The following is a 13,776-nucleotide window of genomic DNA, read 5'->3' as shown; positions in this document are numbered from 1 at the left end:
TTTAATTTGCAATTCTTTTATCTGTAAAACTATTTGTCATAAAATCTTCACATGGTGAGTTCTGCTACTTTAAAATATAATTTAACTCACCAAAATATGATTCATAGTCCAGTTTTTCAGAGATGTATTTTTTTGTACAAAGTGAGATACATTAGTATTTCTTTCATTTCTAATTTCTCTACTGTTTTTTGCTAATTTATTTTTACTGTAAGATAATTTTTTATAAATATGGTACTTACTGAGTTATATTCTGATGTGGTTATTATTCAGAAACCTCGAAAGAGAGAGATAGACAAAGTTCTTCCAGCAAGGGAGCCATCGATCACTAAAACCACCAGTCAACTGAGCATAAGACAGTTCTACATACAGGCAATAATAGACTGCTTTGACGTTCTCTTTCTTTACTCATTTGGGTCTAGACTTCAGGAGTTAAGGTATCTAGATATTTGTACCTGGGCTCTGGGTACCTGCCATGAGAACTGGATTCAAGACAGAGATTAAGGTAAGGAAGTTTATTAGGAAGTGCTTTTGGAATCAAACCAATCTATTGCTCTGGACTAGGCCAATATTTGGAGAAGGCAATGGTACCCCATTCCAGTGTTCTTGCCTGGAGAATCCCAGGGACGGCGGAGCCTGGGGGGCTGCCGTCTATGGGGTCGCACAGAGTCGGACACGACTGAAGTGACTTAACAGCAGCAGCAGCAGCAGCAGCAGGCCAATATTATTGTTTTGTTTATTTATTAATTTACTTTTGGCTGCACTGGGTCTTCATTGCTATGTGCTGGCTTTCTCTAGTCACTGAGAGGGGGCCTACTCTCTAATTGCGATACGTGGGCTTTTCACTGCAGTGGCTTCTCTTGTTGTGGAGCGTGGGCTATAGACGCAGGGGGATGTAAGATCCAGCTGTTCCTTTCCATGTGGATATTCTCTTTTGAATGCTGATTTTGGAGGATATGTGTTTATTTTAATTAAAGAAGGCAACATTTTTTTAATCAAGGGTCTATAAATATTAGTGGCTAAACATTTTGAAAAATTTGAAATTCAATTACAATCTTCATTATCAATTTAGAAAAACACAGCATTGTTACTGAAACAAATTTACTATATTTTCCAGATACTATCTTAAGAATTGAAAAACTGGTGGTTTTTGCTTTTTGGAAAATATGATACATTTTCTTCTCAAAGTTTCCTTTTGTTTTTGCCTTATGTGGCCTCATAGCTCTCTCCATGCCCTGTGTATCCCTTTCCAAAATCTGTTCTTGCTGTCAGGTAGAGATATTTAGCAACAAAGAAAAATCTAAGCAGGACCCACCCAGCTTTTATATCCTGCATGGCTGAACTTTAATGAAAGTTTGAATTTTTCCAGAAGTCTGGTCTTCACTGACTGAGGAGGAAAACCAGTTTGGGGGAAAAAAAAAAAGGCCTTCAGCATGTGAACCATGTAATTTTATTTGAACTCAGGAATTCCAAAAATACTTGCTTATTGAAAACACAGTTATGTTTTTGTGTTGAAACTTGTTATGGAGAAGGATAAGTGCTAGTTCTTTCCTCCACTATTTTTTCTCATAAACATAAGAAATTAAAGACTGAGTGGCTGGGCAGAAAAATAATATGGAGGGGATGAGTCGGACCATGTCCTGTCCTGAAACCTATGCCTTCCTTGGGAGATCTGTATCTATTTTGGGGGATCTACTGAGCCCCACTCAACTTCAGATAACCCTTTCCCCCTCTGATGAGAATTCAGGGCTCCCTCTGGCCTGATCTTCAAGACTAGTTGGCTCACTGTTCTACTTGCTGATGTCAGTGTAAATGCTGTGCCAGTAGCAAGACTAGAACTTCTGGGTTCCTGCAGGGCAAACTGGCCAAGCAGAACATTTTAAGGTCTGGTCAGGTTTAAGGGGATCCAATGTTAAGAATAATATTAATAACTAGCATTTTGGGGAATATATACTATGTGTCAGTCGCAATACTGGGTTTTTTGTTGTTTTTTTTTATGTGAATTACCTTATTTAATCCCCACAACAATCCTTTGTGGAAACTGACGCTTAGGGAAGTTTAAGAACCCAGAGTTTGAAACCAATCAGCCTGTCTCCAGAGCTCTTGATCTTCTTCCCGGTTCTGCAAGCCCTGACATTTATTAATGGGTCTCCATGTACTAGATTGGAATTCCAGGCACCAGTGTAGCAGATGCTGTTGGTGCCCTGCCCATGTCTCCTTGAGCCTGTACCAATGGCCAGCAACTACACCACCTATCAGTGACTTTCTCTAGTGGTTAGAGGTCCAGCTGTGAGTGTGGAGGCTGGGTGTGCAGAGATTTAATGCCTCCCAGGAGCAGCCCTTAACTAATGATTGGTAGGAGCTGGTTTATAAATCTCCAGTGCCCTTGCTTCTCAGATGCAGTAATTCAGAAGTATGGCATCTACACTGGTTCCCAGAATTCCCCAGAGGGACTAAGCACCTGTTACCCATAGTGCTCATGTGCTTGAAAACACTCTCCTCATTGGTTGTCTTCCCATCCTTGCTTATTTCCCTGCTGGCATTTCCTGATACCAACACCCAAATGAACTATTGGCATGTGTATTCTTGTTGGCTTCTAGGGGAACCAAAACGAAGACAAAGAGTAAAGGAAAGGAGAGTCTGTGAAGAAAGAGAAGGCAGGTGGAAGAGCTGCTGCATTTCTGGAAAGAACATGGGGTTAATTCTGTAGAAAGCAGCCTCATAGGTGGTTCCCTGCTCTTGAAGGTGACAGTGTCTTTGAGAGACATGAGAGAAAGGTTTCGAAGGATTATTGAATATTGACACAGTGGATGGTTCTTTTACAGCTCAGTTGGTGGAACATTTGTCAGAGGTCTCTTTTGCTCCACTGCTTTTAAGTGTACATTTGCCTAGCGTTTTAGTTGGAAGTAAGAGAAGCTTCCCTGGTGGCTCAGACGGTAAAAGAATCGCCTGCAATGCAGGAGACCTGGATTTGATCCCTGGGTTGGGAGGATCCCCTGGAGAAAGGAATGGCAACCCACTCCAGTATTCTTGCCTGGAGAAACCCATGGACAGAGGAGCCTGGGGGCTACAGTCCATGGGGTCATAAAGAGTTGGACACAACTGAAGCGACTTAGCACAAATGCACAACAGGTAAACTGATTTTTATTTCCTTGATCATGGAAGTACGTGGGCTTAATAACAAATATATACAGGCAGTGGCCAGCTTCTTCCAATACACCTGGCTGATAGAAGATGTTTCCTTCTACCTGGTTAAGGTAAAAACCTGGAAGGAGCTCTTGCCACCTTTGTCAGTTTTCTTGTCTTTATTACAGAGGGGACAACCTCTGAGAATAGTGAGCTTGCTTGGGATTGGGAAACTGTAGGTTGAGGGGAGAAATTGTAATGCTCCCTCCCTCAGGGTCCTGCAGAAATTGCTCTCCGATGGGAAGCAACAGACAGTACAGCACACAATCAAATCCCAAGAGCCTTTCACAGGAAATAGCCTGCATTTGCTCACTTTCTAAAAATGCCCACTGGGTAGGGGAAGAGTCTTCCTTTGGTGAATCATGTATTGAATGATGTGGTGCATTAATGTTGTTGAAATACTATCCAACTGCTAAAAGGCTAATTCCTTGATTCACTTTATACATTCAACATCCTACCTAAGTGATGCAATTCCTTCTTCCCTCTCTTCCATCCACTGCTTATTAATATTTTCACATGACCTTTTGGATAGATTATCATTTCATTTTTATTTAAGATACAAAGGATGTTATTCACTAGGTGAATATAAAAATGCCAATTTCATTCATTTTCTTAGCAAAGCAATTTTTCTGCATGAAGGATTCATAAAAAATATTCTTAGGAATTGAAAAAAATAGTTAAATCTGCCTGATATAAAATATGTATATTTTATTAGTGAGAAAATAAGTTTGTAGAGAGAGACTGTATTCAAGTTGTTAAGTGTTCATGTTCTGGGTTCAAGTTTTGACTCCACCACTTCCTTCTTTACTCTGAACCTTGAGCCTTTCTGAGCCTTAGTTTCTTCACCTGTAAAATAAGGATAATAATAGCTACCTCATATGATTGTTAGGATGATAAACATTAAGTACTATAAAGTGCTTAGAGCAATATCTAGCACGTAACAAGAGGTGAATACTAGTTATTATTATTATTATTATCATTTGTGTAATAGCACTAATCATTTGGAAGTTCTTTGTGTCTAATTCAAAATATGCTTCTAAGGGCATGGATTACTCTGAGCTTTCAGTTTCCAGCATCATTAAAAAAAAAAGAATCTGACCAGATAGGTATTAGCATCTCCACTCCATAGATGAGGAACAGTTCAAGGTAGTTTAGAGGGCTAGCAGGGCAACACAAAGGTGATGAACAGGGCCAAGTAGTCCATAAGCATGGGCTCTACCCACTCATGAGGACCACTATTGAATGACCTAAGGTTACTTCAACCCCTTGGTGTCCTCTGGTCTCTACCGCGGAGTTGTTACACCCTTTGGATAGCTCTTTCACCAGGAAATCAAGAAAATTCAGATTTGCTAGAAGAGGATTCATGCCCGCACTTCCTCAGAATCCAGTGCACCAGGATTTTGACTCGTTTGTATGTTGACAGGAGAACTGTACAGAGATTCTAGCCTACATATAGAGTACAGACATATAGAGTACATATAGAGTACAGACTTTAGCTTTTAACTCCTAATCAACTCTTTATTAACTCTTATTAATCTGCATGAGAATCTTGTGGGTATTTGTTTAAAATGTTAATTCTTGGGCCACACCGTGAAGGGATTCTGACTCAGGAAGCCTGGGATTTGGTCATGGAATCGCATTTTATTTTTTATTGTTTTGTGTGTGGCAGATTCTCTTTTCTTTTTTAAATTGAAGTATAGTTATATACAATATTTCATGTTACAGGTGTATAATATAGTGATTCACTATTTTAAAGTTTATACTCCATTTATGGCTATCATAAAATACTGGCTATATTCCTTGTGCTGTACAATATATCCTTGTAGCTTATTTTATACACAATAGTTTATAGATATCTGCATTTTAAGTGTATCTCCAGACAGTTCTGATGCAGGTGATAAGTGGACCACAATTTGGGAAAACTGATCTCAATAACAAATTAACATACAAAATAGCTATTTTTTCTGATTAAAAAAGAAAAAATATTACTATTTCTCTGCTTATAAAAGAAAAAAACATAAAATGCCAAGAATGAAAAAGACATGAAAACTATGCATAATTATATTTTCTAGAGATGAGTACTGCAAATATTTTGATGGCTTTCTCTTTAGTTTTATTTTTCAATGTGTAGCCACTTTTTCATATCCTTTAGTACTTATAATCAAGTGTGTTAAATGTGGTTTCATATATATGTTCCTTTTGTCTTAAGTCTTTAGTGGTTTTGTAAATTGATTTTGTGTTTTAAATATATGTAAACTTACTCTATGAAATTTACTTATATTCTTGTCGAGGCTGGAGATTGGACTAGATAATATTTCAGGCCTATTCTGATTAAGATCTCATACTTGTGAGATTCATGTAATTCTTTGAGTGTAAGAACTAACCCCATTCAAACTTGATACAGAATCTAAAATTACATTCTCCAAAACTTAAGCTCAAAGATTTGCTCTTGGGCTTTGTCTTTCTCTACATATCTGCTGATGTGACGTTGTATCAAAGGTAGTAATAACATTTGTTCAAAGATGATATACACATGGCCAACAACTATGTAAAAAGCTGTTCAATATCACTAATCATCAGAGAAATTAAAATCAAAACCCAAAATGGGTATTATCTCACATCCATGAAGATAGCTACTATTAAAGAAGCAGAAAATAACAAGTGTTGGTGAGGATGTGGAGAAATTAAAACCCTGTGCACTGTTGCCTGGATTAAAAAATGGTTCAACCTCTATGAAAAACAGTATTGGAAGTTCCTCAAAAAATTAAAAATGGCACTACCATATGATCCAGTCATCCCATTTCTGGATATGTATCTAAAGGAATTGAAAGCAGGGGCTTGAACAGATATTTGTGCACCAAAGTTCCCAGCAGCTTTATTCACAGTAGCCAAAGTGTAGAAACAACCCAAGCATCCACATATGGATGAATGGATTAACAGAAAGTGTAATATATTTATACAATGGGCTATTATTCAGCCTTAAAAAAGAATGACATACTATCACATGCTACATACAACATGGATGAATCTTAAGGACATAATACTAAGTGAAACAAGCCAGTTGCAAAAAAGACAATTATTGTATGATTCCACTTACATGAGATAGAAACTAAACTAGTCAAACTCACAGAAACAGAAAGTAGAATGGTGGTTATTAGGGGCTAGGAGGCAGGGGGAAAGAGAAGCTATTGTTTACAAGATATATAGTTCCAGTTTTGCAAAATGGAAAAGTTCTGGTGATCTGTTTCAGACAGGGTGAATATACTAAAAATAGTTCAGTTCAGTTCAGTTGCTCAGTCATGTCCAACTCTTTGTGACCCCATGGATTGCAGCACTCCAGGCTTCCCTGTCCATCACAAACTCCCGGAGCTTAGAACTCCCAGAGCTTACTCAAACTCACGTCCATTGAGTCAGTGATGTCATCCAACCATCTCATCCTCTTTCGTCCCCTTATCCTCCTGCTTTCGATTTTTCCCAGCATCAGGGTCTTTTCCAATGAGTCAATTCTTCACATCAGGTGGCCAAAGTATTGGAGTTTCAGCTTCAGCATCAGTTCTTCCAATGAATATTCAGGACTGATTTCCTTTAGGATTGACTGGTTGGATCTCCTTGCAGTCCAAAGGACTCTCACGAGTCTTTTCCAATACCACAGTTCAAAAGGATCAATTCTTTGGCATTCAGCCTTCTTTCTGGTCCAACTTATACCCATACATGACTACTGGAAAAACCATAACTTTGACTAGACAGACCTTTGTTGGCAAAGTAATGTCTCTGCTTTTTAATATGCTGTCTAGGTTTGTCATAGCTTTTCTTCCAAGGAGCAAGTATCTTTTAATTTCATGGCTGCAGTCACCATCTGCAGTGATTTTGGAGCCCAAGAAAATAAAGTCTGTCACTGTTTCCATTGTTTCCCCATCTATTTGCCATGAAGTAAAGGGTCTGGATGCCATGATCTTATTTTTTTGAATGTTGAGTTTTAAACCGGCTTTTTCACTCTCCTCTTTCACCTTCATCAAGAGGCTCTTTAGTTCCTCTTCACTTTGTGCCATAAGAGTGGTGTCATCTGCATATCTGAGGTTATTGATATTTCTCCCGGCAATCTTGATTCCACCTTGTTTTTCATCCAGCCTGGCATTTTGCATGATGTGCTCTGCATATAAGTTAAGTAAGCAGGATGACAATATACAGCCTTGATGTACTCCTTTCCCAATTTGGAACTAGTCTGTTGTTCCATGTCTGGTTCTAACTGTTGTTTCTTGACCTGCATACAGGTTTCTCAGGAGGCAGGTAAGGTGGTCTGGTGTTCCCATCTTTTTAAGAATTTTCCACAGTTTGTTGTGATCTACACTGTCAATGATGCAGAAATAGATGTTTTTCTGGAATCTCTTGCTTTTTCTATGATCCAACAGATGTTGTTAATTTGACCTCTGGTTCCTCTGCAATTTCCAAATCCAGCTTGAACATCTGGAAATTCTCGGTTCATGCACTGTTGAAGCCTAGCTTGGAGAGTCTCATTTGCATCCTTATTAAGGCTTATTAATAATAAGCCGTTCTTGCTTTATGGTTAATTAAATGATTCTTAATAAAATTTAACAATATTTATTGTGAGGAGGACTTTGGATAAGGTAGACTGGTTAATCACATTTTCAGTTACTGAAATTTTTAAAAATTTAATTGTTTGTACTTTTTTAATCAAAATTTCAACCATATGGAAAAGTAGAGTGAATAATATGTTGAGTTTCCTAGTAGCCATCACTTAGCTTCAAATATAATCAACTCATGTCCAACTTTGTTTCATACATACTCCCACCTTCTCCACTTACCCCCAGATTACCTTGAAGCACAACCCAGACATTGTATTATTTTAGCTGAGATATTATCAAACTTCAGGAGGGCATAAATGCTCATCAAGAATCCATCCCAGAAGCAAATACATTAGCAAATATAAATACAAAAGTATCATACAAAAAATACAAAAAAGCAAATACAAAAATATCATAAAGTTGAATGTCAAAAGCATATTAAACAATCCAAAACTAAAGCAGTATCATATTCAGTGAATATGATACTCTTATAAAGGCCCCCCCTAGTTGGGAGTGGTGTGCGCAGAATCAGATTCCGGTTGGTTATGTACCATCATAAGAAGTCTGTGAATGTGTGAAGGGCAGAGAGCCTAGTTTTAGTTTGATGACTCAGAATGCTTTTCCTCCTAATCCTTCTCTCACTAGTCTTGCGACAGTGCCTGAAGCTCCACATTACTACATTCTTCCCTTTGATTCGACTGCACTGCAGGCCTCACTTAAAGCAGAAAAGTGGGGCATTATCAATCATTAGCAACTTAACTTTGTCTTATGGAATTTTTTCTCATTACAAAAGTAACATGTATTCATTATAGACAATTTGGAAAACACAAAAAAGCCTCCCAAAGAACATAAAAAAGCACCCATAATCAGGGGTCAACACCAATATTTTAGTGAATTTTCTTCCATTTTATCCTAGGCATTTTTATACATTTTTTTTCATGAACATGGGATATTTTACATACTGCCTTTTTTTCTGCTTTCATTACTTCATAATATATACTGAATATATTTCTTTGTGATAACTTTTTATTTTTGCAAAGTATTTCATTGTAAGGAAGGACTATAACTAATGTCTTTTGAAGGACATTTGGATTATTTCCTTTTAGCTACACCTTTGTGGGGTACATTCTTAAAGCTAAACTCTGTTCATACTGGACACGGAACAACAGACTGGTTCCAAATAGGAAAAGGAGTACGTCAAGGCTGTATATTGTCACCCTGCTTATTTAACTTATATGCAGAGTACATCATGAGAAACGCTGGGCTGGAAGAAACACAAGCTGGAATCAAGATTGCCGGGAGAAATATCAATAACCTCAGATATGCGGATGACACCACCCTTATGGCAGAAAGTGAAGAAGAACTAAAGAGCCTCTTGATGAAAGTGAAGGAGGAGAGTGAAAAAGTTGGGTTAAAGCTCAACATTCAGAAAACTAAGATCATGGCATCTGGTCCCATCACTTCATGGGAAATAGATGGGGAAACAGTGGAAACAGTGTCAGACTTTACTTTTTTGGGCTCCAGAATCACTGCTGATGGTGACTGCAGCCATGAAATTAAAAGACGCTTACTACTTGGAAGGAAGGTTATGGCCAACCTAGATAGCATGTTTAAAAGCAGAGACATTACTTTGCCAACAAAAGTCCGTCTAGTCAAGACTATGGTTTTTCCAGTGGTCATGTATGGATGTGAGAGTTGGACGGTGAAGAAAGCTGAGCGCCGAAGAATTGATGCTTTTGAACTGTGGTGTTGGAGAAGACTCTTGAGAGTTTCTTGGACTGCAAGGAGATCCAATCAATCCATCTTAAAAGAGATCAATCCTGGGTGTTCATTGGAAGGTCTGATGTTGAAGCTGAACCTCCAATACTTTGGCCACCTCATGCGAAGGGTTGACTCATTGGAAAGGACCCTGATGCTGGGTAGGATTGGGGGCGGGAGGAGAAGGGGACGACAGAGGATGGGATGGTTGGATGGCATCACCGACTCGATGAACATGGGTTTGGGTAGACTCCGGGAGTTGGTGATGGACAGAGAGGCCTGGCGTGCTGCAGTTCATGGGGTCGCAGAGAGTCGGACACGACTGAGCGACTGAACTGAACTGTGCATACTGGTGTTTATTTCTTAGAAAATCACCAAAGGAAAAGAAATTGTTGGTTCCAAAGGTATGCATATCTTTAAGCTCTCTCTCTCTCTTTTAAAAAACGTAATACCAGCTACTCTTTGAGCTTCCCTGGTAGCTCAGACAGTAAAGAATCCGCCTGCAATGCGGGAGACCTGGGCTCTATCCCTGGTTTGGGAAGATCCTCTGGAGAAAGGCATGACAACCCACTCCAGTGTTCTTGCCTGGAGAATCTTCATGGACAGAGGAGCCTGGCAGGCTACAGTCCATGGGGTGGCAGAGAGTCGGACACAGCTGAACGACTAAAGCACACAGCATACCAGCTACTCTCTAGAAAAATTGCACCAACTATTCTCCAGCAACAGTTTATAAATGCACCTCTGTTCCTGTGTCCCAACACTATTGCTTGTAATTAAAAAGAGTCCCTTAGTTTGATACATGAAACCTTGTACCTATTAGATTTCCCTTACACTTTAGTCTTAGCTCAGAATAGAGTTTAATAAGTTTGACTTGAAAGTGATGGTGGTGTGTGGAAAGGAAGAGAAGATACATCCAGAGTATAGGAATTGCTAGTGTATTTTACAGATTGTTAGACTGTGATATCTGAAAGTTGCAAAATCCTGTTCATAGGTTTTCTATCACAGTGGAGGGGGGCACTCTTAAGTAAGGGGCTGTGGAGAGAGTCAGATACTTCACTTCTCCCCAGACAGGGAGAAAGGCCTATGGATCTCACTGCCTGGAGCAACTACCACAGCTCAGTTCAATCCAGAGATCACTAGATCTGTAGAAGGAAGACCAGCTCTTTTCAGAACTGGTGACTTTAGGCATGTCCACCACTCTGGTCCTGTTAACATCACACCAATATTACCTACCTTGAAGATTAGCTGTGGAACAAAATCAAGTCATGCATTTGAAAATATTTTGCAAACCTTAAATGCTACAAAGGAGTGTGTTAGGGAAATTAGATTATAAATCAGCAAGTAAAAAAAACTGAGTGCAATGAAAAGGACTTACAAGTTCCTTAAACTGTGTGTGAGTGCAGTTAAATGCTAACATTTAGGAGGCACTTGAGAACAAAGACCCTCTGAAGGAAAGCTGGGAGAAATACACCCTCAGGAAATTTTCAAGTGGAATTGGTGCCCTGTAACTTACTTTAATTTCCTCTCTCTTTCTGCCAAATGAATAACTGAATCTGAGAATGTTAGATGACTGTATGATGCAACTGTGTTATTTTTCTACAATTTTATATTAGCAAGTCAAGAAACTGCTCTGGGCCTCTTTATTTGTCTAATGGTGCAGTTTAGTTGGATCAGGGTTTCATCCAAAGCTTCCTTTGACAAATATGTTCAGTTTACTATCCTTACTATTTAATATGTTCCAGGCTGCTGTGCTGTATGTCGGGAAAAAAACACCAGGAAGGAGAAGCAGTCTGGCCACAAGAGGCTGGTGAGTGGTGAGGCAGTTAAAACTTTGCTTTGAGGGATCCTGGATTCTTTGATCACTTTCTGGGGAATGCAGTGAATGTTTAGGAAAATTATGGAAAGTTACATATTTTGCTATGAGTACCAGCTACAATACTATATCTGATATGGATTAAGTTACTTTGTTTCCTCTCTTGCTGTTTATTTATTCATGTGAGTTAACTTAAAAAAAAAAATTGGGCTAACTCTTAAAAAAAAACCTTTTAATTGAAACAGGGAAAAATTCAGACTGTACAAAGACGCAGATAATGAGAAGAAAGTCTTTTAATCCAGGACCCCATTCCCCTACTCCACATTCCCTCGCCACTGCTGAATCCTCCTTTTCAGAGGTAATCCCAGGGTCAACGCTTAAAGAAACTCTTATTGTTAAGGTGATCCCTGGGGTCCAAAAAGTTAAACATCGAACTACAGAATCGCTAAAGTCGGTTCCAGTTCCAAAATTAAATCACATACTCTACTGAGAGTGCAAAAGAGAAAGCCTTGCCTTGTCTAACATTATGGCTGGTAAATGGACACAAGATTGCAAACCGAATTAAAAAATATACACTACATTTAGAATTCCTGAAGGACAGAGAACAGGATTCAGGCACTTTCACGGCAAGTGGTTTATTTATGAATTGAAATAAAGGCCCCCTCTAGGGTGTAAACTCCATGAGGGCAGGAACTTCGCCATCAGCTTTCACTGCAGACCTTGGCATACAACAAGGGTTCACTGGACGAGGGACCCCACAACCCGGCACAGACAGCGGCCCACAAGCCAGGACAAGAATCGGAGCAGCAAACGTCACGTGAGTCGCCCCCCTGCACATGCCCCCCGACCCAGGCGATGCAGCTCCGGGTCCACCCCCACCAGAGATTTCACCAATCAGGGAAGGAAAGTTAAATTTGGCCAGGCAATGGGCGGTCCCAGATCGTAGTCTCCGAGTAGCTGCGTCTTGCCAGCTCGGCCCACTTGTCGCCGAGTCTCAGGCACTTGTCCTGCCTGCCAGCCAGCCCTGACTATACACCCTACATAGCAACTGGGAAGCGCAGAGGAGCCGGAGCAGAGCAAGGCGCATGCGTGTTGAGCTGAAGCTCTAGGCGGAGTTTCAGACAGCAGAGGGGAGTGAAGATATCTCCAGTACGCACGCGCGCAGCAGCCCTCACAGGCAAGACACACGCGGCGCGGCGTGGTGACGCCAATGCGGCCCGAGGAAGGGGCGGGGCCAGGGCCGGGGCGGGACTTCCAGCTCCTCCCGCCCCCTCTCCATCCAGACTCTCCCTCCCCCTCCTACCCCCACACTGGGCCCCGTCTGTGCCGGGGTGCCTTCGTCGCTTAGCGTCGTGTCGGCCTGGCCCGGCCCGGCCAGAGGGCAGATGCCCGGAGCTGCCACCGGCGCCGCCGCCGACTCGGCCGGTGGCGGTGTGGGAGACGGGCGTCCGACCCTGGGCCGCTGAGTGTGACGGACGGGGCCGGGGGCCGCCTGGCGCCGCGGCGTCTGAGGCTCCGCGCGGACCATGTATTTCCTGAGCGGCTGGCCCAAGAGGCTGCTCTGCCCTTTGGGGAGCCCGGCCGAGGCGCCTTTCCACGTTCAGTCCGACCCCCAGAGGACTTTCTTCGCCGTACTGGCCCCAGCTCGCCTCAGCATCTGGTACAGTCGGGTAAGTAGAGCCTCTCGCCGCTCCCTCCCGGCTTCCCGGCACCATCCCGTCCCTAACTTCCACCCAGAGTCTGGGACCCTCGCCCCTTCGCATCAGACCCACTCGTCTTCGCCGTCCTTGTTCCCCCTCCTTGGCTGCGCGAACCCCCGGATCTGGACACGTCCTCTGGCCAGGGCTCCAGCGTGGATGCCGTCGCTGCTGCCCCAAATCCCTGCACCTCCCTGCGTTGGGCCGGCGGCCGCGCACAGTGCGGAGCCCACGCGCTCCTTCGGCCGAGCCCAGACTTTCCTTCCTCTCTCTTCCCCCATTCGCCGAGGAACAAATTTGTTTAAACTTTCCACAACTAGAAATCTGGCCGCTGTTGTATTCCTAGTCCTACCTTGCTTCAAAGGCCATTGTTTTGAAGTTGGAGAAAGCCTGTTGGGTTTTACCCAGTCAGTGCCAGACTTGACATGCGGTGATAACATTTCTAGCAACTACAGCCAGAGTTGTGTTTTTTTTTTTTTTTTTTTACTGAAGGTCTGGTAACCCAATTCCTCGCCTTACCCTAACATCTCTACACTTTCAGGTCAGTTATTTTCTCTCAGCTCTTGGACTCTTCTGTAGAGAATTATAGGGGGGTTAGTAGGAGCGAAAGTGGGACTCAATCTGTCCCCTCGCCTCCTGGTATTCGCACCTGGAAGTAATAAGATTTGGGAAGCGCTGTGAACCGGTGTTCTGTTTTTGCTTTCTGTGAATCGTGCTTTTTTATTTCTTGTATCTGATTAGT

The 13,776-nt window shown here is 41.6% G+C and overlaps 2 protein-coding genes across 11 annotated transcripts in view; both read left to right on the top strand.

Moving 5' to 3' along the window:
* PDCD1LG2 (programmed cell death 1 ligand 2) overlaps positions 1-12,217 on the top strand; it is a 155,491-nt gene extending 143,274 nt beyond the window's left edge. The window contains exons 7-8 of the mRNA XM_081501836.1: positions 11,267-11,331; positions 12,006-12,217. Of these exons, the coding sequence (XP_081357962.1) occupies positions 11,267-11,331; positions 12,006-12,012 (72 nt within the window). The 3' untranslated portion in view covers positions 12,013-12,217. The remainder of the gene's footprint in view (positions 1-11,266; positions 11,332-12,005) is intronic.
* A 47-nt stretch (positions 12,218-12,264) lies between these two features.
* The window catches only part of RIC1 (RIC1 partner of RAB6A GEF complex), a 158,769-nt gene continuing 157,257 nt past the window's right edge, over positions 12,265-13,776 (top strand). For 8 of the 10 annotated variants that reach the window (XR_014056881.1, XR_014056895.1, XR_014056884.1 and 5 more), the window contains exon 1: positions 12,265-13,007. Coding sequence is in view for 5 of the 10 variants with exons in the window: in XM_081500979.1 (XP_081357105.1) it covers positions 12,864-13,007 (144 nt within the window). In the remaining 5 variants the exon portion in view is untranslated. The remainder of the gene's footprint in view (positions 13,008-13,776) is intronic. The other 2 variants (XM_081500995.1, XR_014056901.1) reach the window with 2 other exon arrangements.

This window comes from Giraffa tippelskirchi, chromosome 1, assembly GCF_054371585.1.
Source record: "Giraffa tippelskirchi isolate mGirTip1 chromosome 1, T2T-mGirTip1v1.2.pri, whole genome shotgun sequence".
Taxonomy (NCBI): Eukaryota; Metazoa; Chordata; class Mammalia; order Artiodactyla; family Giraffidae; genus Giraffa; species Giraffa tippelskirchi.
The sequence above is the reverse complement of the archived record's forward strand: the minus strand, read 5'-3'. Positions and strand labels throughout refer to the sequence as shown.